We start from the raw sequence: 20,250 nt of genomic DNA on the forward strand, positions 1-20,250 counted from the left end.
TTACTGTAAAAACTGAAAGTATTAAATAGAATAAACATTAATTGCCTTTTGTTCACACACGTCTAGGATGGGATGGGAGGGTGGGAATATTTTATGATTTCTCCTGCTTATGATTAATTGTTGGATATAAGGGTGGGGGGGATATTTGATGAGAGCTATAATTTGATGATATAATAAGTAATGTTAAAGTATAAAATGATTGTACTTTGTGTTATACTTATTGTGAGTTTAAAAAATGAATAAAGATTTAAAAGAAAGAGCCACTTCAAATAGTTGTAGCATTTTTCAAATTTCAAATTGTTTATAAGCCAATGCAATTATACCTGGTTTTACATTGTGGTACATTCCCCAGCTATTATTATATAAATGCAAATTTTTTTTATTATTCTGAGACTCACAGGCCAAATTCTCTAAACGTTTCCTTAAGTTAGGCAGTGGTAGTTGCCCTACTGCCACTTAACTTAATAGTTTTAATTGTTGTTAATTGGTGTGGTAATTGACCACGTCGTTTAAAACCAATTAAAATATCATTAAAAAAATGTAGGTGCTCAAGGTGCCTACAAAAAGGATGCCTTAATTTTGTCTACAGAGGCGCCTAAGATCAAAGTAGGCATAGTTTATGTTGGAAATGACCTTAGGTACTGTATTTTTATTCATTGATTGTATAATTTTAGCATTGTATGTAAACCGCCTAGAACTATGTGGTAGGGCGGTGTATAAAAATAAAATTATTATTATTATTATTAATTTTCATACAACACAGGCACTAGGAATGTAGGCCTTCAAAACACTGGCCTACATTACTGGTGCCAATGATAAACGGTAGGTGGGATTCTGCAAACGCAGCCGTAGTGTGATTGTCACACAATCGAACACAAGGCAATAGCGATGGAGACAGACAAACTGGATGGTGAGAGTAACATTTAAATGCATTTATTACAGAAACCAACGGATGACATCCAAAAAGACTCAACGTGATTCATGTTTCGGCCGCTAAAGGCCTGCATCCAAACTCTGCGCTGATTTCACAAACCTATGTTGTGTAACAACTGGAAATGTGGCAGATTCGTAATAAATCCAAATGCCGACACATACACTGCAAACGCTCAGCAGTGCTCGCATTTAAACGTGACTCTCTCCATCCAGTTGGTCTGTCTCCATCGCTGTTGCCTTGTGCTGGACTTTGCGGTGGATTTTGGTTCTGTTTTCGTGTAGGCGCCATTTGCAGAATCCGGCCCACAATGTTTAAGCATTTCATTGTGATCTCTCTCTCTCTCTCTCTCTGAGCTTTTGTTTCTGTTTATTCTCCCAAATAGAAGAGATTTTAGTAAGGAGCAGCAGTAGGAGGGAAGGAGAAGTGTACATGCAACACAACTCATGTGCACGCCAATTAAAAATGGGTTTAGGAAATACCAAGTGCACATTAACCCCAGTGACATTTCTTTAGCTGAGCTGCCCTAGAGTTAGCTGATAAAAAGGTCTTGTTAGATTACTACCTTGCTACATAGTGGCAACAATTTTATTTGAGAGACCTCTTTTAATTGAAGTCATGGACACATTGAACCTGCCTTCCCCACTTTAAAGACAGCAGCTTATTATGACAGAACATACAGACAGTATACGCTCATGAGCTCTCCATCCTCCAGGACCCCTAGTGCTCTGCTGAATGGTAAACAGAAAAGAAATCATTGCTTTCCATTGTCTCGTGTGCCTGTACAATAATGCATTAGGGTCTTTATTTAAGTTTATAATGGTTTGCAATTAATGTGTGTCAATTGTGAAAAGTGGCTTTCAGTAACTGCATTAGCTGTTGGTGTGTTCCTAGCTGTTCCTTGTTCAGTTAATGCTGAGAAAGATTTTTAATGCATGTTAACTGACTTGCAGAATGCAAAGCTACTATTTGTATCTATTTAGATAGTATTAACTGTGCTGTGTTATTTGCTGTGTAAAGTACCAGGCGTTAACTGTAAAGTGCAGCCCCTGTCCATTCTCCATTTGGTGTCAGCCAGAAAAAATTTGTTTCATTTTTTCCTTTTTGTCTTGAAATCAATGTTGATAGCAGTGTGTGCTATCCCCCAGAATTCTATATAGAAAAATAGAAATGTGACGGCAGATAAAAGCCAAATGGCCCATACAGTCTGCCCATCCATGGCATCCACTATCCTCTCGTCTCCCTAAGAGATCCCAAGTGCCTGTTCCACACTTTCTTGAATTCTGACACAGTCTTTGACTCTACCATCTCTACTGGGAGACTATTTCACACATCTACCGCCCTTTCGGTAAAAAGTATTTCCTTAGATTACTCCTGAACCTATCACCACTTAACCTCATTCTATACCCTCTCACTCTGGAGTTTCCTTTCAATTGAAAGAGACTCGCCTCATGTATTTATGCCACATAAAGCAAAGCTATCATATCTCCCCTCCCTTGCCTTTATTCCAAAGTACACATATTGAGATCTTTAAGTTTGTCCCCGTATCTAATATAATAAAATGGTAGGACGCGCATGCGCACTAAAAAAAACGTGTTCCCTGATCCCGTCGCGTTTTTTTTTTAGTGCGCATGCGCGGGTTTACGTCACCAAATTGGCAACTTAGACAACAATCGCGCTTATGCTCAAGCCGCCGACACAAATCCTCTCTCGAACCGCACCAGGATCGAGAGAGGAGCTGCGGCGGGGGCTTGAGCATAAGCGCCATTGTTGTCCCCCTACCTAGCTGCGAGGCTGTGGCGGCCTTCCTCACGGTTTCACGGTGCTTGGTCCGCCAAACAATTCCTGCCGTTGACCAAATTTGCCCCACCATTCCTTCCCTTCCTCCATCAGGTACAGTTCAGCTCCGCCTATGTTAAAAGCAGCTGCTTTGAAATTGGAGCCCTGCCGCCACCGTAACACGTTCCCTCTGCCGCGGTCCCATATGTCAGAGAAGGGGCGGGACTAAGGCAGAGGGGAAAGTGGTACGGCAGTGGCAGGGCTCCGATTTCGACGCGGCTGCTTTTAACATTGGTGGAGCTGCACTGCACCTGATGTAGGGAGGGAAGGAAAGGTGGTTGTGCGCTGTTGAGCCCCTCTGCACGGGCCCAAACCAAAAAAGGAGCCAGGACTCTTCCCAACCCGGCGCCGCCAGACCCGACAAAACGGCCCTACACTCACAGACCCGCGAGCAGGGTTGCCATGGAAACCTAACCGGAATTATATGCAGTCGCGCAAGGGTCAGTGAGAGGGGATCAGGAGCTAAAGAGAGATTGAAAAAAACAAACAAACAATGCACAAGTAGAGAGAGACACACAGACAGTCACAGAAGGACAGGGGGCTAAAGACACAGATTGAAAAAATAACAAAACACAGAGGACAAGGAGAGAGAGAGACACAGACACTCACAGAAGGACAGGGGGCTAAAGAGACAGATTGAAAAAATAACAAAACACAGAGGACAAGGAGAGAGAGACACAGGAAAAAAAAATGACAAACAGACATACAGCAGCCAAGGAGAAAGACATACTTACATACAGCATCCAAGTAGACAGACAGAGAGACAGCAAAAAAATACAAACAGCCAAGGAGACAAACAGAAAAAAATAAAAAATACAATGCCCAAGGATAAATTCAGGAAAAAAAACCTTCCAGACATACAGTGGCCAAGGAGTTAGACTGAAAAAAAGGCATACAGACATACAGCAGCCAATGAGACAGACAGACTGACAGCGACCAAGTAGACAATCAGCAAAAAAACACAAACAAACACACAAAGCAAAAAAATAGAAACATACAGCGGCCGAGGAGACAGGCATGCAACAAATAGTAAAAATAAAAAAACTTTTAATAAATCAACCATACATGAAGAAGGAATAAAAAAAAAAAAAAGGGAAAAGACACCTACAGGGAAACACAGGATCAAGAGCATACAGAGAAAACAGAAGTTTGCAGGAATCGGGAACATATAGAGAAAGGAGAGCAGAGACCCCTGCAAGAAGAAAAAAATAGCAAAGAGACTGGGGATGAGAAAGAGAGCAGAGATGCTTGCAGGGAGAAAAAGCAAACTCATGGAAAGACTTATTAAACAAGAATTAGATACGATCCTGACCGAGGAGAATCTACAGGATCCCCAGCAGCATGGATTCACAAAGGGAAGGTCCTGTCAATCCAATCTGATCAGCTTCTTTGACTGGGTTACAAGGAAACTGGATATGGGGAAGTCTCTAGACGTCGTGTACTTGGACTTCAGCAAAGCTTTTGATAGCGTCCCGCACTGCAGATTGTTGAGCAAGATGACTTTGATGGGATTGGGAGTGATATTGACGACATGGGTCAATGACTGGTTAAGCGGTAGAATCCAGAGGGTGGTGGTTAACGGTACCCCCTCCAATACATCAGAGGTGACCAGTGGAGTGCCACAGGGATCGGTCTTGGGACCGATCCTTTTCAACATATACATAAGAGACCTGACTCAAGGGCTTCAAGGTAAAATAACACTATTCACCGACGATGCCAAACTATGCAACATAGTAGATAACAGCACCTTACCCGACAATATGGAGCAGGACCTGCTCTTATTGGAACATTGGTCCTCGACTTGGCAGCTGGGCTTTAATGCCAAAAAATGTAAGGTCATGCACCTTGGCAGCAAAAACCCATGCAGAACTTACACTCTGAATGGTGAGACCTTAGCTAGGACTAGGGCAGAACGTGATTTGGGAGTAATCATTAGTGAAGACATGAAAACTGCCAAGCAGGTGGAGAAAGCTGCATCCAAGGCTAGACAAATGGTGGGATGCATCCGTAGAGGTTTCGTCAGCCGGAGGCCCGAAGTCATAATGCCCCTGTACAAATCCATGGTGAGACATCATCTTGAATATTGTGTTCAATTCTGGAGACCACATTATCAAAAAGATGTGCGGAGAATCGAGTCGGTTCAGCGAATTACCACCAGGATGGTCTCGGGACTCAAGAGCCTCCCATATGAGGAAAGACTGAATAAACTGCAACTATACTCGCTCGAGGAACGTAGAGAGAGGGGGGACATGATTGAGACTTTTAAATATATCACGGGCCGCATCGAGGTGGAAGATGATATCTTCTTTCCTAAAGGACCTTCAACCACAAGAGGTCATCCGCTGAAAATCAAAGGTGGGCAATTTCATGGCGACACCAGGAAGTATTTCTTCACCGAAAGGGTAGTCGATCATTGGAATGAACTTCCATTGCAGGTGATTGACGCCAGCACCGTGCTCGATTTCAAAAAGAAATGGGATATGTATGTGGGATCTCTAGCCGGGTGAAGTCTGGGGGTGGGTCATTAGCGTGGGCAGACTTGATGGGCTGTGGCCCTTTTCTGCCGTCATATTCTATGTTTCTATGTAATGTTACAGCTTGGGAGTGCAGACTGAGGAAGAAAGCAGAGACAGCGCTACACAGGGAAATGGAGGGAGGAAAGAGACAGAAAGAAAAATACAGACAGACATAAATTCTAGCACCCGTTAATGTAACGGGCTTAACGACTAGTATCTTATAATGTAGACCAGAGGTTTTCAACACGCGGTACCTGTACACAGGGTTACGCATACCATTGTCAGGGGGTACGTGGCACCAGTGCTGTATGTCTCCCATCCTCCTTTTGTCGTCACTTATCTCCCACCTTCCTCGTCTTCTCTCCCCAGCATCCCCTACCCAAGAATAGCAGCAGCAGCCACTATGTGCTTTTAAGTTGCTCCCCTGTCCAGGCATACAACTCCATCTCCCTTTCCCATACAGCTGCCACTAGCATTAGTTTAGCCTGCAATTCTATCAGAGAGCCTCAGGACCTTTGCTAGGTCAGCTTGCTTCTGACAAAACAGGAAGTTGCATCATCGGAGGCAAAAGCCCCATGCTGCCTGATGGAACCACGGCTAAATTAATGCTAGCGGCAGCTATATGTGGAAGGGAGATGGAGTGGTGTTGCTGGACAGGGGAGGAGGGAAAGGGAAGGAAGAAGAGGTACTGATGAGCATGGGGAAAAGGAGAGGGAGTGGTGCTGCTGGACAAGGGAGGAGGGAAGGGAGAAGAGGTGCTGCTGAACCTGGCAGAAGGGGAAGGGTAGGGAAAGGTGCTGCTGGACTTGAAGAAGGGGAGGAAAGGGAGAGGTACTGCACGCTGGAGGGAAGGGTAAGATGGTGCATGGGGAGAGAGCATATTAGTTGTGAGAGGGGTTGGGGGGAGGGAAGGAAGGAAAATTGTTGCAGGAAGCGTGAGATGGACGAGATAGGGAGAAATGGACATAGGGTAGAGGGGAGGGAGAAATGGTGCATGGGGAGAGAACATGTTAGTTGTGAGTGGGGTTGGGAAGAGATAGACTTGGAGATGTGATAGAGAGATGCCACACTCGAGGGAATGGGCAAAGAGAAAGAGAACCCAAGAACAAGAACACAAGAATTGCCGCCACTGGGTCAGACCAGTGGTCCATCGTGCCCAGCAGTCCGCTCCCGCAGCAGCCCCTAGGTCAAAGACCAGTGCCCTGAGACCAGCCCTACCTGCGTACGTTCCGGTTCAGCAGGAACTTGTCTAACTTTGTCTTGAATCCCTGGAGGCAGAAAGTGTTGGACTCATATATATATATATATATATATAGAGCGGTAGAGATGTTGGATGGGGAGGGCAGAAAGGAGGAAAGGAGAAATATCACACACCAGGGAAGGGGGAGTGGGCAGTGAAAAGTTGAACTCATGGAGGGGGAGAGAGAGATGTTGGTTGGGGGAGGGAAAGGAGGGAGAAATATTGGCCTGGGAGTGGGGTAAGAAATGAGAAAAGGAGGGGAGATGTTGGACTGCAGGGGGCAGAAAGAAGGAGATAAATGTTACACTGGGGGAGATGACTCTAGGAAGGGAGAGAAGCCAGACCAGGGAATGGAAAGGAAGGAGGGGAGAGAGATGCCAGACTATGGCAAGGGGGAAAAGGAAGGAGAGAGATGTCAGACCTTTGGGAGGAGGGAGGGAAGGAGAGAGATGTCAGCCTATGGAAATGGGGAAGGAAGGAGACAGAGAGAGAGAGATGCCAGACCATAGAAGAGGAGAGAGATAGGAAGGGAAGGGAAGACATGGAAAAGTAGATTTAGAGAAGAAAGCTGAAAAATGGAAAAAAGTTGAATGTTAAAAGTTAATGCCAAAGATGGATGAAGAGCAGAAAGTCAAGAAAGATAGAAAAACAGTCAATGGATAAAAAGGCCCTGGAAATACAGTTAAGAGCACAGACAGAAGTACTACCAGAGACTGAGAAAAGATGATTAGAAAAATAAAATCACCAAACAAGAAAGGTAAGGAAAATGATTTTATTTTCAATTTAGTGATTGAAATGTGTCAGTTTTGAGAATTTAATAAGCCTTGTATGTGAAAAATGAATGGAACAAATTGCAATACAACCAGTTACTTTTAGACTAAGCTTCTGTAAAATCTTTTAATATCCCTCCTGATGTTGTTCTTCCCTAAATGTTTTTTTCTTTTTGGTTATTTTATTTTAAACAAATGTAATTTATCCTTGTATTCCTTATGTATCTTCAAATAACTATAGATAAGATTGTATGTTTTTATTGTTTAAATGGTTGTTATTTGTCCCCCCCCCCAAATTACTATTGTTAAACGCATTGAATTATTTGATATTGCATTCAAATCAAAACCTTAATAAAACTTGAAACTTGAAACTTGAGTCTGGGGCAGCATTCAGGCAGATCTGGGACTGAGCTTGGGCGGTCGGTAGTCAGGGGTACTCGGTTGATTTTTGTTAGACTTAGGGGGTACTTGGCTTAAAGAAGTTGAGAAAAACTAATGTAGACCATCAGTCATTTTAGTTGCCTTCATCTGGACCATCTCCATCCTGTTTATATCTTTTTAAAAGTGCGGTTTCCAGAATTGCACACAATATTCTAAATGAGGATTCATCAGAGTCTTATATAGGGGCATCAGTACCTTTTTTTTCCTACTGGCCATTCCTCTTTCTATGCACCCAAGCATCCTTCTAGCTTTCACCGTCACCTTTTCAACCTGTTTGGCCACCTTAAGATCATCACATACTGCTCCATTTCCTGCACAAAAGTTCTTCATTCTCTAAACTGTACCATTCCCTCAGGATTCTGAAACCCAAATGCATGACCTTGCATTTCTTAGCATTAAATCTTAGCTGCCAAATTTCAGACCATTCCTGAAGCTTTGCTAGGTGTGGAAAACATGAGGAAGGACTATCAAGGGACTTCTCATTGGCGCAGAGTTTCACTTACGATTGTTTTTAGCCTTTGATCCACAAACCTTTGTATCAGGACCTTCAGAAACCCCTGAGGAAGACAGTTTCTGTCGAAACATGGACAGTGTTGGGTCCAAAGTTCCCAATGGTTTGGGTCCCAGATATTTCTTCATGTGGATTATTGGATGGTATTTTTAATAAAGCCTGCATCTTGAACATCATCCTCTTCACAGAGTTGTTTGCTCTTGTTGGATTTTTATTTCTGTGGAGCATCAAGGGTCAACCTTTTGTTTGTGTGGAAATTGATGAACACAGTCGATTTGTGTGCACAATTTAATTGTTTAACAAGACCAATCAGCATTGCTAATTGGCAATTAATACCTTATAATTGATGCTAATTACCACTAATTAGAAGATACATGCACAGCTTGGTAGGTGCATTCTATAAAGTGCTGCACATCAGTTTTAGTGTGCATATCTCAAAAAGAAGCATGGCCAAGGAGGACCATAGGCAGATTTTGGGCATTCCTAAATGTTACACACACTGTTATAGAATACACCCGATCCATGCACAACTTAGACACAAGTTTCTAGGCCTGGTTTTCCTTGGCCTAAATGGATGTGCTTAAATGTTATTCTGTGTATATCCGCTAAGCTTCTATTTTTGTGGGCAAACAGCAATGGTATTCGCTAATTATAGGAAAAGATCCATTAACAAGCACAGCTCATGAAAAAGATATCTTTAAATTGCTTACTTAAAAAACTTATCTTTTTCTGAGTAAAGAGTGCTGCAATGTGCAAAGTCTTGAAAAAGCTGCATTAAGCAAGCAAGGCTCATTGAAAAAAAAAATAATAAAATAAAATATATATATATGGCATAGATAACTTTATTTCCAAAAGGTTAAGAACAGAAAAAAGAGATATAGACCTCACCATGGCTTCTAGTTCAGAGCAAATGGACGTCTCCAGCTGCACAATGGTAACCTCATTGTGAAATCATCAAGGTACACCTGAAAGGTAGAATGCCGCTAATAAAATAGGAATATGTGCTGGGGGAGCCGACCATATTTGGGATTTGAACTCATGCCCTTTGGAAAATGAAAACAGGGCTTTTACCCATTCAGCCACAGAAGCTTCCATTCAGGTGCCTCCTCCTGACATGTAATATGATACCTTAGGAGATCATACCTTAGGAGATCCCACCTAAGACCCACCTACCTAACTCATGTCTATCTACCGCTCAAGTCACGCTCAAAACTAGACCTGCTTTTCAATCGCCTACAATGTAGGTGTTAGGTAGATGCACTCGGGCGCTCAAAAATATGCTAATCACACTAGAGACATCCACATCGGAGCCTCTCTCACGCCACACTTAAACCATGCCTACTTTTTAGGTGCAGCTTTTTCTGATGGGCATCCACAAAATTGTGGACGTCTATTTGTAGAATCACGGCCAGTGTTTGGACGTCTAAGTTCCATTTAATGTTTGCTAGTCATTAATTGGGCTTATTATCCACGTTATTTGGATGCCTAAGCCGATGGACGTCCAATTCGTGGATGCCTACAATTAGGTGTCCTTTACAGAATCTACCCCATATGCATACATGGCTGAATTTAGTAAATGGTGCTCAAAATTCAGCACTGGAAAATTGGTTTTACTCCTGGAAAATCATGCCAATTGAATCTAATTGGTTGATTTCTTTGACTATGTGACTAGAGAATTATATTAAAGACATATGTGAGTCTTATTGTTTTTCAGCAAAGTCTTCAAAACGGTTCTTCCTAGGGTGCTTAAGAATGATCTGAGCAGGTTCAAGTTAGAATTCAAAGTGGTGATGAACATTAGAAATTGGTTGACTGACGATCAAGGGTGGTATTAAGTGGAATTCACTTGGAGGAAAGAAAGATGAGTGGTGGAGAATCTCAGAGATCAGAACGAGAGCCAGTTCTATTTGATATTTGTTGGCAATATTTCCAAATAGTTAGAAAGAAAAGTTTGCCTTTTTGCAGATGACTTAAAAATTTGCAACAGAGTAGACACCCCGAAGAGAGTGAACATGAGAAGTGATCTAAAACATCAGAAGAATGCTCTAATATTTTGCAGTTAACACAATTGGACAAATAAATTTTGGGAGATATGAACTTCTTCCAAAATCACAGGTCAGGAATCTTGGGATACTGCTAGAGTCATTGCTTACTTCGATTCCGCAAAGTCAAACAACCTTTAAAAATTGTTTCTATCACCTCCAGCAGATACAAAATCTCTCTCCATATATAGAAAAGACAAGTCTAATCATTGAAATCCATGCTATAACATCATGGCTGGACTACTGTAATGCCATCACGTTGGCCAAATAAAAAAAAAAGTTTGCACCAGCTCCATTAATTCAGAATGGTGCAGCATGACGAATAGAAGGCTGCAAGTGGCGTGACCACATCACACCATTCCTGCCAAAAACAACACTGGTTACCAGTACATTAGAGGTCTAAATTTAAAACTCTGTGTTTGATTTTCAAGCTCCTTAGACAAAATGGAGTAGAATAAGTTAGCCCTCTACACACTTTTGAAACCTCTAAAGTCCTCTCAAGGAGCATCACGATACGTAGCCTCATCAAAAGAAATTGCATGATGTAATATCTGCTAGCGAGCCTTCTCAGGATTAGCTCCCAGACTCTGGAATTTACTCTACAAGGGCAACATTTAACTCAAGATGACTACTACTTCAGAATGCAGGTGAAACTCTGGCTCTTCTCCCAGCCCTTTAATATATGTAATGACTATCCATTCTCTCCATACCAGGACCAGCTTGCTTCACACCCTGTAACTTAGATCCGTGCTTATATCTTATTTAACTGTATGTATAACTTGTTTTCAGTTTAGCCACCCATCTACTTATCCCAATTGACTTTGTACTACCCATCTTATCTCCATCTATACATCTGCACTTGACCCCTTGGCTATATACAGTGGCGTAAAAAGGGCGGGGAGGGGCGAACCGCCCCGGGTGCACGCCCTGGGGGGTGCACAGCCGGCCGGGTCTGAAACCTCCTGGGACCTGCACTTCAGCGTGGCTGCCGGTCCACCCCCGCGGCCAAGAAAAAGGCTAAGAAGCCAGCAGGAGCGGCAAAAGCATCCTTTAAGGAACACCCTCCCAATCTGGCTCTATCCCGCCCCCTTCGTGCAACCCAGGCAAGGTCGACCAATGGCTGAGAACGCTGTCCGGAGGCATCACGAAGGGGGCGGGATAGAGCCAGATCGGGAGGGTGTTCCTTAAAGGAGGCTTTTGCCGCTCCCGCTGGCTTCTTAGCCTTTTTCGAACTGTAGCAGTGGCATACCAAGGGCAGGGGTGTGTGTAAAAAAATGATGGGCTCGGGGGGGGGGGGGGTGTTTCAATAAATGGTGGGCTGGGGAGGGGGGGTGTAAAAAATGATGGGCCCCGGGTGTCACATACCCTAGGTACACCACCGACTATATATTAAGATGTTTCATTGTATTGTGGGAACAACATTATTGTCGTATTTATGTTATTTGAATGTTATAAAATGTGCTTAATTGGCATTTCATTGGTGTTATGCTAAGTTGTTTGCATGTTCTATTATGGTATCATTTGAATTCTACACATTTATCATATTTTTGCTATATGAGATTCTACTTGTTCAGTGTGTTTATCTTTTTTAATAATTAAAAAAAACAAATAAAAATCCAGTGAGATCATCAAGTTTGCAGACGACACAAAACTCTGCCGGGCAATCAGATCGCAGGAGGACAGTGAGGAACTCCAGAGCGATTTGTGTCGGTTAGAAAAATGGGCGGAGAAATGGCAGATGAAGTTCAACGTGGAGAAATGCAAGGTAATGCATTTAGGCAGTAAAAATAAGGAATACGAGTACAGAATGTCAGGTGCAACTCTGGGGAAAAGTGAACAAGAAAGAGATCTGGGTGTACTGATAGATAGGACCCTGAAGCCGTCGGCACAATGCGTGGCAGCGGCAAATAAGGCAAATAGAATGTTGGGCATGATAAAGAAAGGAATCTCGAGTAGATCGGAGAAAGTTATAATGCCGCTTTATAGGGCAATGGTCAGACCCCACTTGGAATACTGCGTCCAACATTGGTCTCCCTACCTAAAGAAGGATATAAAACTGCTGGAGAGGGTGCAGAGACGAGCAACTAAACTAGTGAAGGGTATGGAGAAACTGGAATATGAGGATCGACTTAAAACACTGGGATTGTTCTCCCTTGAGAAAAGGAGACTGCGTGGGGATATGATCGAGACCTTCAAAATACTGAAAGGAATTGACAAAATAGAGCAGAGAAGATTATTTACAATGTCCAATTTGACACGGACAAGAGGACATGAAATGAAGCTAAGGGGGGGCAAGTTCAGGACCAATGTCAGGAAGTTCTGCTTCACACAGAGAGTGGTTGACATCTGGAATACTCTCCCAGGGGAGATTATTGCGGAATCGACAGTCCTAGGTTTCAAAAGCAAACTAGATGCATATCTCCTTGAGATAGGCATATAAAGATATGGTTGGCTATAAAATAAGCCAGGCGAATACCTAGCAGGGCCTCCGCGTGTGCGGATCGCCGGACTTGATGGACCGAAGGTCTGATCCGGAGATGGCGCTTCTTATGTTCTTATGTTCTTATGTTCTAAGTTCAAGTAAAAAATGCACAAAATCCAATCACTGGGACATAGTAGGGGCCAGCATTCCTAGCAGACTAGTCACAAAGACATTCCAGCAGATCAGTATGGTACCCTAGGAGACACTGCAGTGAACTTCAAATAAAAGGTTCCAGGTACATATATCTCACCATAATCCACTTACATTGTATGGTGAGCCCTCCAAAAACTCACCCACAGCCTACTGTACCCAACTGTATATCTCCCCAATAGCCCTTATGTCTGCAGGTGTCACTTATTGTTAGTACAGTAGTATTTTGGGTGGGCTTACACTTTCCACCACAAGTGAACTAGTTAAGACTGGGATGTGAGCCTGGGTCCCCTTCTCTGCAGTCCACTGCACCGACCACTAGGCTACTCCAGATACCCGCTTACTGCTCTAATAGGACTGGCCATAACATCTGAAGCTGTCATACAGGATGGTATGTACTGTTTTGTTCACATCTTTGTGGGATGGGAGGGAGTCAGTGAATATTGGGAAAATAAGGAGAGGCCATGCCATCATGGCTCCAGCAATGATCTAGTCACTTTGGCTACCTTTTTGGCATTTATTCATTATTGAAATAGGTCTTAAACATCTACATTTTGTTCTGGAAGTTTCTCTACAATAATGGAACATTGTAGAAAGAAATGTTCAGGACAAAATCATAAGTCCGCCCTATTCCCGACCAAAATACATCCCCAACATGCCTCTTGAGATTTAGACGTACTTCAGACAAACATAGAAAACTGCCTAAAAATGTGTTTTGAAAATGGCAATTTGGACATTTTAGCAAATAAAACATCCAAAAGCCACTTTATGCCATTTTTAGACATTTTCCTCTTTTGAAAATGAGCCCCTTTGTAACATAACTTGAGAAATTACAGTTACCAGCACTGATACTCACTTTTTGTTCACGTTCAATATGTTTGTACTTTAGGGTAATGAAATGCAAGTCTGCCATCTCTGACTCGGTTTGTCGAGCCTCTATCAATCGACCGATGTATCGGTTTACTCGAGTTCCTGGAGTGTTCTGGATTATGTTTGTAGAAAAGGAAGAACGGTTCCTGAGTTTTTCAGAGGCTGTCCTTAATGCTCTCCTCTGCAGCACAGATAAAAGCAATTGGTATTACAAATCAATATGTTGACATTCAGAAAATACTTTTTGCCTTACCTGGATGTGTTGTTGAAAGGTTATGCTAAAGAGGACTTTCAGCAATCAGTTTGTAAAAATGAGGCATATGGTTTGTTTATAAAATGTTGCTTGAAGCCTTGTGGGGTATAACAGCTCAGGTTATTAGGTAAAATCATTTATTTGTGTATTCAACTGCTAAATTAGGATTTAAGATGATTTTTGGTCAGATGCTGATATCTAGTGTCTCTTAATGTTAGCTACTGAGAGAACCAACCTGAGACTTTCATTTTGCTCTTTTTTATCACTTGTATAATAGTTTAATGACAGGTGAGCAAAATGAATGTGAATGAGAAAAATAATTTGAGTGAATCTCAGACCATTTTCAGACTTTGTTCCCTTTTTTGGACATTTTAGCTCATTTGAAACTTTATAGATCATGAAAATGTTTTAATGGATGCTAGAATATTTTAACGAATTTAAATCAACTTTATGTGTAGTAAGTTGTAGGTTAACATGTGCTAGATTATGCATGCATTAATTTGTCAAGGCAGTTAAGTGAAATTCCACTAACAAATACACATCCATAAGGACCAAGTATGATTTTTTTTTTCCTTCAATTTATTCCAGAGTCTAGACCATTTATCACTCAAGTATGACTATAAAATTTCATTCAACAAGGGGGTGCTGAATTTTTATTGCGGTTAATTCTAAACCTTATCAACCATGGTAGGTTCCCCTATGCCAGGGGTCTCAAAGTCCCTCCTTGAGGGCCGCAATCCAGTCGGGTTTTCAGGATTTCCTCAATGAATATGCATGAGATCTCAGCGCATGCACTGCTTTCAATGCATATTCATTGGGGAAATCCTGAAAACCCGACTGGATTGTGGCCCTCAAGGAGGGACTTTGAGATCCCTGCCCTATGCCCACTTCACTCATCCTATTGTGGTTCATACTGTGATTCACATTGAGCATGCAGCTTTTATATACACCTGAATGTTCATACACACTCGAATGGACATCAGCACATTAGAACCTTTATTGTTCTATACATCTGTCTTTTTTCTCCTTGTTTCCCTTTTCTCCTGTACTTCAGATCACTTAAGTATACCTGTTCACTTTCTATTTCACATATAATAACTTGACCTCATGCAACCTGCGGTTTTTTTTCACACTATTTGCACTTACTCAAGTATTATATTACTTGCTTATCAACCCATAAAGGGTATCACTTTATCACTTTATGCACACCATTTTGTATTTATGATGCATTATTTGCATTTTCTTAGGTTTATTATTTTTATTCATTAGGACCCCCGAAAAAGGTGTGTTCTCTGAAACATGGACCATGTTGGTTTGTAATAAGGTGATATCAGCAACTGCATTAATATTTGGTACAATAAATATAGCCTGCACTTGTACATCATTGACCTTCTCATATTCACATTTTTTCTGGTATTCAATGAAAAAGTAGAGGCCCATTTTGAGCTCCATTTCTCCAGTTCACTGCATTGCCTTTTCTAGTCAATAAGTGTTACTTTCCTCACTCCTAGTTCTGTTGCAATTTTTGAGATGGTTAACCCTTGTCAATTCATTTTAAAGTGCCACGTTTATGCTGTATAGACAAAACAACTTTTTTCCTTTTTTGACTGGGTATTTCTGAAGTGATACTCTACAGGTCTGAAGGGGAAAAATAAAAATACAGTACTTCATTCTGGGAAGATATATTTTTGTTTGTGGAGCGTCTCTGGCATGTTACTGTACAATGTTCTCCATTGTTTCTTTTTGGTGCGTCTCTCCATTATTTTCCTCGCAGAAGTGGGACTGCTGCTTTCCTCAGATGGACTGTTCTTGTGGCTCTGAAATGCATTCTACTCAAGTGGTTGGAGGTGGAAGCGCCTGATTACTCCCTTTGGTGTGTCGTATGGTCACGCTCCTGATGTGAGAATGCCGAGACGTGCTGGATTTTTCTTCCCTTCGTGAATGCTCCTTTCAGCATATATGGGAGCCCTTCTGGAACACCATGACTCCCCTGGCTCGTAGCTGCCTACTGAACTGTTGATATTTTGGTTTTTATTCTCCATTTTTATCTATGGCTGAGTTTTGTACCTGATTTCATTGGTGGTTCATGCTATAGTCTGTTGCCCGAAGGAGGATCTGGGGAAAAGTGTGTGTGTGGGGGGGGGATTGTCTGGGGGATTGGGTTGGGGGGGTTGCAGTTTGTTCTGATTTCTTTGAAAAATTGTGAGCTTGTTCTTTGTATTCTCTCTTGTTTTTGTTTCTTCTTGTTGAGCTCAATAAAAATATTTTGACAATAAAAATACAGTACTGTAGTATGCAGTATTACCTATTAAAATGTTGCAGAAAAGGAGCATAAAACTCACTATGCTCCAGAATCTTATCAGCTCAAGTTGTGATCCTGGCAGGAAGCTCAGGGTCTCTGTCTATCATAGGCCCTTAGAGCACAACATGGATGACTCAGATGTTGAGGATATGGTATCTGCCTGCCAAATTACAGTGTTCCCAGGACACGGCAGTGCTGTTTTACAGTACAAGCCAGGTTGCGGGCCACAAAAAAAATTGTCTCAGGTACAAAACGTCCCTCTGAGCTATGCTGGAAAATGGAAAGAAAAGCCCATATGCTTCTTAACAGCAATGCAACAACATCACTGGTTGTCTTTCAGATATGTCAGATGGTTGGATTAGCAAAGATCAGATAATTGAGACTGGATAGTATTTCTAATATCGTATCATATTACTCCTATTACTAAGATTCAATTTGCCATCTCCATGATTACTGAATCAAAGCATTTATTCATATATTTTTATCATTTTACTGTTGCTATGCTCTATGTAAGTTTTATGTCAAGCAGTACCTACTGTAAACCACCTTCGGCAAATCTCTTCATATCATATAGGGCCTTTTACTAAGGTACATTAGGCACAAACTGATGTCTAATGCAGGACATGCTAAAGCTTTCTGTGTTAATTTTACCATCCGGGTGCATTAAGTGCATGTTATTTATTTTTACTTTTTTTTTTTTAATTGTGGCTTTTCGGGAGCGGAGAATAGGTATGGATGCAGTAAATTTTTAAATGGCTGTGCACTACAGAATGCTAACATTAGTGTACAGCCAGAAATAAAAGAAATAGCCAAAAAGCCCCATTAGATGTCCGCTCTAGAAATGGGCTTAGTGGATGGAATGGGGCCATGTGAGAATGCACTAAACCAATTTCTTAGTGCAGCTTGGTAAAAGGACTCTTAGTGAATTATGGCAGAGGAAAAATAGACTGTCACTTTCTACTAGTTTTCCGAACTTTCCCAAAATTAAAGTATTAAAATCATTTTCATAGGATAGTAGGAAATACACAACTGTGTCTTCTCTCCAGACTGGACTTAAAACAGAGTAATATACTGTATATTCGATTATGAGAGGCCCCAGAGCTGAATAAAAGGTATGTAGGAATGTGTATAGGCTTAATGAATGAAATTAGTAGAGACAGTAATGGTGGCCCTCCCTCCTGTGAACTCAATACACATTTCCAGACTGTGACAAACATCATCTTCTCTGTTAGTACCAGCTATTAGTTTTTATAATAGTTTGTGTTCAGTCTTTCGGCACTATTCATCCTCCAGAGATCCGAGGTGAACAAGCATAACCAGCTCTGAAATTCCTGTGACATTCTGTTGTCACTGGCTTGATAAAGCACATCTGTTTTAATTGAACTGGCATTTCAGAGATAATTAGCACTGCTTTATAATCTGCTCTCTGAACAAATCAATCTTTTGTCCTGACTCCATGGATTTTTTTTTTTTTCATTGTAGAGCTATTTGTTACAAATGCATCTGATTAAAGTGACTCCCAACATAAATAAGCTTTCTTTCTCTTTTATTTTTAGAATGATTTGTGATAGTTTGATGCTTGGGAACATGTTTTCTCATAAATGGAAGATAGAAACCATCAGACCACAACAGAAAGTTCTTTATCTGAGTAGGGAAGTGGTTGAAAACTACTGGCCTATAGAGCATCTTCCTCTTATTTCTAAAACTGTGGAATCTCTGATAATGGGTTTTGAACTCCTTTCCTTGAGAAGAGTGCAATTCTTCATCCCAATCAGAGAGGTTTTCGTGTGGGCAGGGCAGGATTAATTCTTCTAGGGCCCCCAGGCACACAAGTACACTGGGCCTCCTGGCCCTGCCCCGCCCCTACCCCGCCTATATCCCACCCCCATTTATCTGTTTTCTTATTTACTTCATTATTTCTACTTGTATTTCTTTTTTTTTTATTCAAAACAAGCAAAGATTAGCATACCAGTGCACAATTTTTCTTCTATGCAACCCCCAAACATCTCTGAACAAATCCCCCTTCCTTCCCTTCCCACCTACTTACCCAGGACTTTAACTCTGAACCCTTTCCATGCATATATAAAAGTGTTCAAATATTTGTAAAGCAGTAATACTATCCGAAATATAAGTCTATATTAATAACCAAGTTTATAACGCCTCTCAACTGCCTCGCTCTGCATCAACCAAATGTAACCCATATGTATGTTGTCACAATCCTACCCCTGTAGCTCCGCTTGTACCAGATATGCCTGTGACTAAACCCTGTCCAGCCATTCAGCGAGCTAACCACGGGGATAGGTTTGTGACCAGCCATAGGGAGAAATACAGATCTGTCTGATCTGCAGGGAGTAGAGGAGGGGGAGCAGAACAGCTCAGAAGAGCCCCAGAGGAACCTCCCTCCCTCTGCATACTCCCAGCTGAAACAAATAACGAGGAAGCCGAGACAAGCTAGGCAAACTTTGCAAGCAACTCCTCCCCCTCAGAAAGCAGGGCGTGTTCGTTTGAATACTTTTGAGGCTGCCCTGAGGAGAAGGAGTTCAGTTTTTCCTGGGCCAGATCAGGAAAGGGTCTCCCCTGATTGTGCTCCTGGGTGTGAGGACATCGAAATACAGGAGGCAGACGCTGACCCTTTTGCCAACCAGCTAGCACTGCCAGAACCCATGGACTGTGTGGAAACTCCTAGCCTGCCTGAAGATATCCTAATGGAGTAAAGCTAAGTGGCAGGGCTGGGAAGTTTGGGGTTCGTTAGCATACTCTGTGTGATAGTGTCTTGCTAAGAAAATGTGCTGTCTATTGGAAGTTGAATGGGACTTGTGCTGCCTTAACTAGGAAAAAAAAAAAAACACGTTTTGTTTTTTTTTCAAATCTTTGTTTGCAGTTAAGTTAAACTGGCCTTGATTGTGACTCACTTAAATGTGAGTGAGGGAAGTAAACCAGGGGGAGAATTCACTGACCATCCAGGTTGGGTTAGTGGGGCCATTAGTGGCATTCTGAGAATCAGAAAATTAAGTAGTGGATTCGTTTACTCCCCTCCCCCCACCAACAACTTCTGAGTTGGTTGGAGCCAAGCCATAATAACTGCAGGGCTTGTGCCCAGAATTAGTGAGAGTGCTAATAGGTTTCTTTACCTAGCTAAAGGTAAAGGCAGTGGCACTTTAGTTCTGTTTGGTGTTTATTTTTACTTACCTGAATTGCCTGACTGAAGGTAGGAGTTGGAACCCAATCCTGTGGGACCAACTCTATTTCTTTTTATTTCTTTTTTCTTTTCTCCTTTTCCATTTACTTTGAAGAGATTGATTTTTGGTTGCTTAAAGTTTGGACTAAGTGGGGAATAACTCCCACCAACATACCACTGAATAAAGTGGATATTGTATGAACAGTAAAATTGACTCTTTTTGCCTTTTTGATTGCATGCCTGGAATGTGAATGTGAGCCAGCAGGACTTCCTTCCTTCACAGGAAGCACGCCGGAGTTGCGCTAAAGTGAGCAGAGACCGGACCTCCGGAAACCACAGGTACCGGCTCTGTCACAATGTATACACAACCAAATCTGTAATTCTTCTAGTACATTCCACTCCATGTATGTTAACTTGCAATGAAACAACAAGGCAAGCAGTCCACCGAAGAATCCAACATGAAACAAAAGAAGATTGACAGAAAATAAGGAGATTCAAATCAGGTTAATTCGAGATGCTCCCAAGAACCATGCCTGATGCATTTCGCCAAACAAGGCTAGTCAACACTAACAAAAAACCATGTCTTTCATACAAACAGGTCACAGAAAACACCTTCACCTAGTATGGAATATGTAATCACAAACTAACCTCTCCCCCTTTTACAAAACTGTAGTATGGTTTTTAGCCATGGCCAGCACTAAAAAAATGCTCTACAGTTTTGTAAA

At 41.8% G+C, this 20,250-nt stretch overlaps 1 protein-coding gene across 1 annotated transcript in view; it reads right to left on the minus strand.

Moving 5' to 3' along the window:
• Positions 1–20,250, minus strand: part of ADCY1 (adenylate cyclase 1) — a 562,816-nt gene that overhangs the window by 153,354 nt on the left and 389,212 nt on the right. The window contains exon 9 of the mRNA XM_033930390.1: positions 13,779–13,973. Coding sequence (XP_033786281.1) covers positions 13,779–13,973 — 195 coding nt within the window. The remainder of the gene's footprint in view (positions 1–13,778; positions 13,974–20,250) is intronic.

The sequence above is a fragment of the Geotrypetes seraphini genome, chromosome 2 (assembly GCF_902459505.1).
Source record: "Geotrypetes seraphini chromosome 2, aGeoSer1.1, whole genome shotgun sequence".
NCBI classification, from domain to species: Eukaryota; Metazoa; Chordata; class Amphibia; order Gymnophiona; family Dermophiidae; genus Geotrypetes; species Geotrypetes seraphini.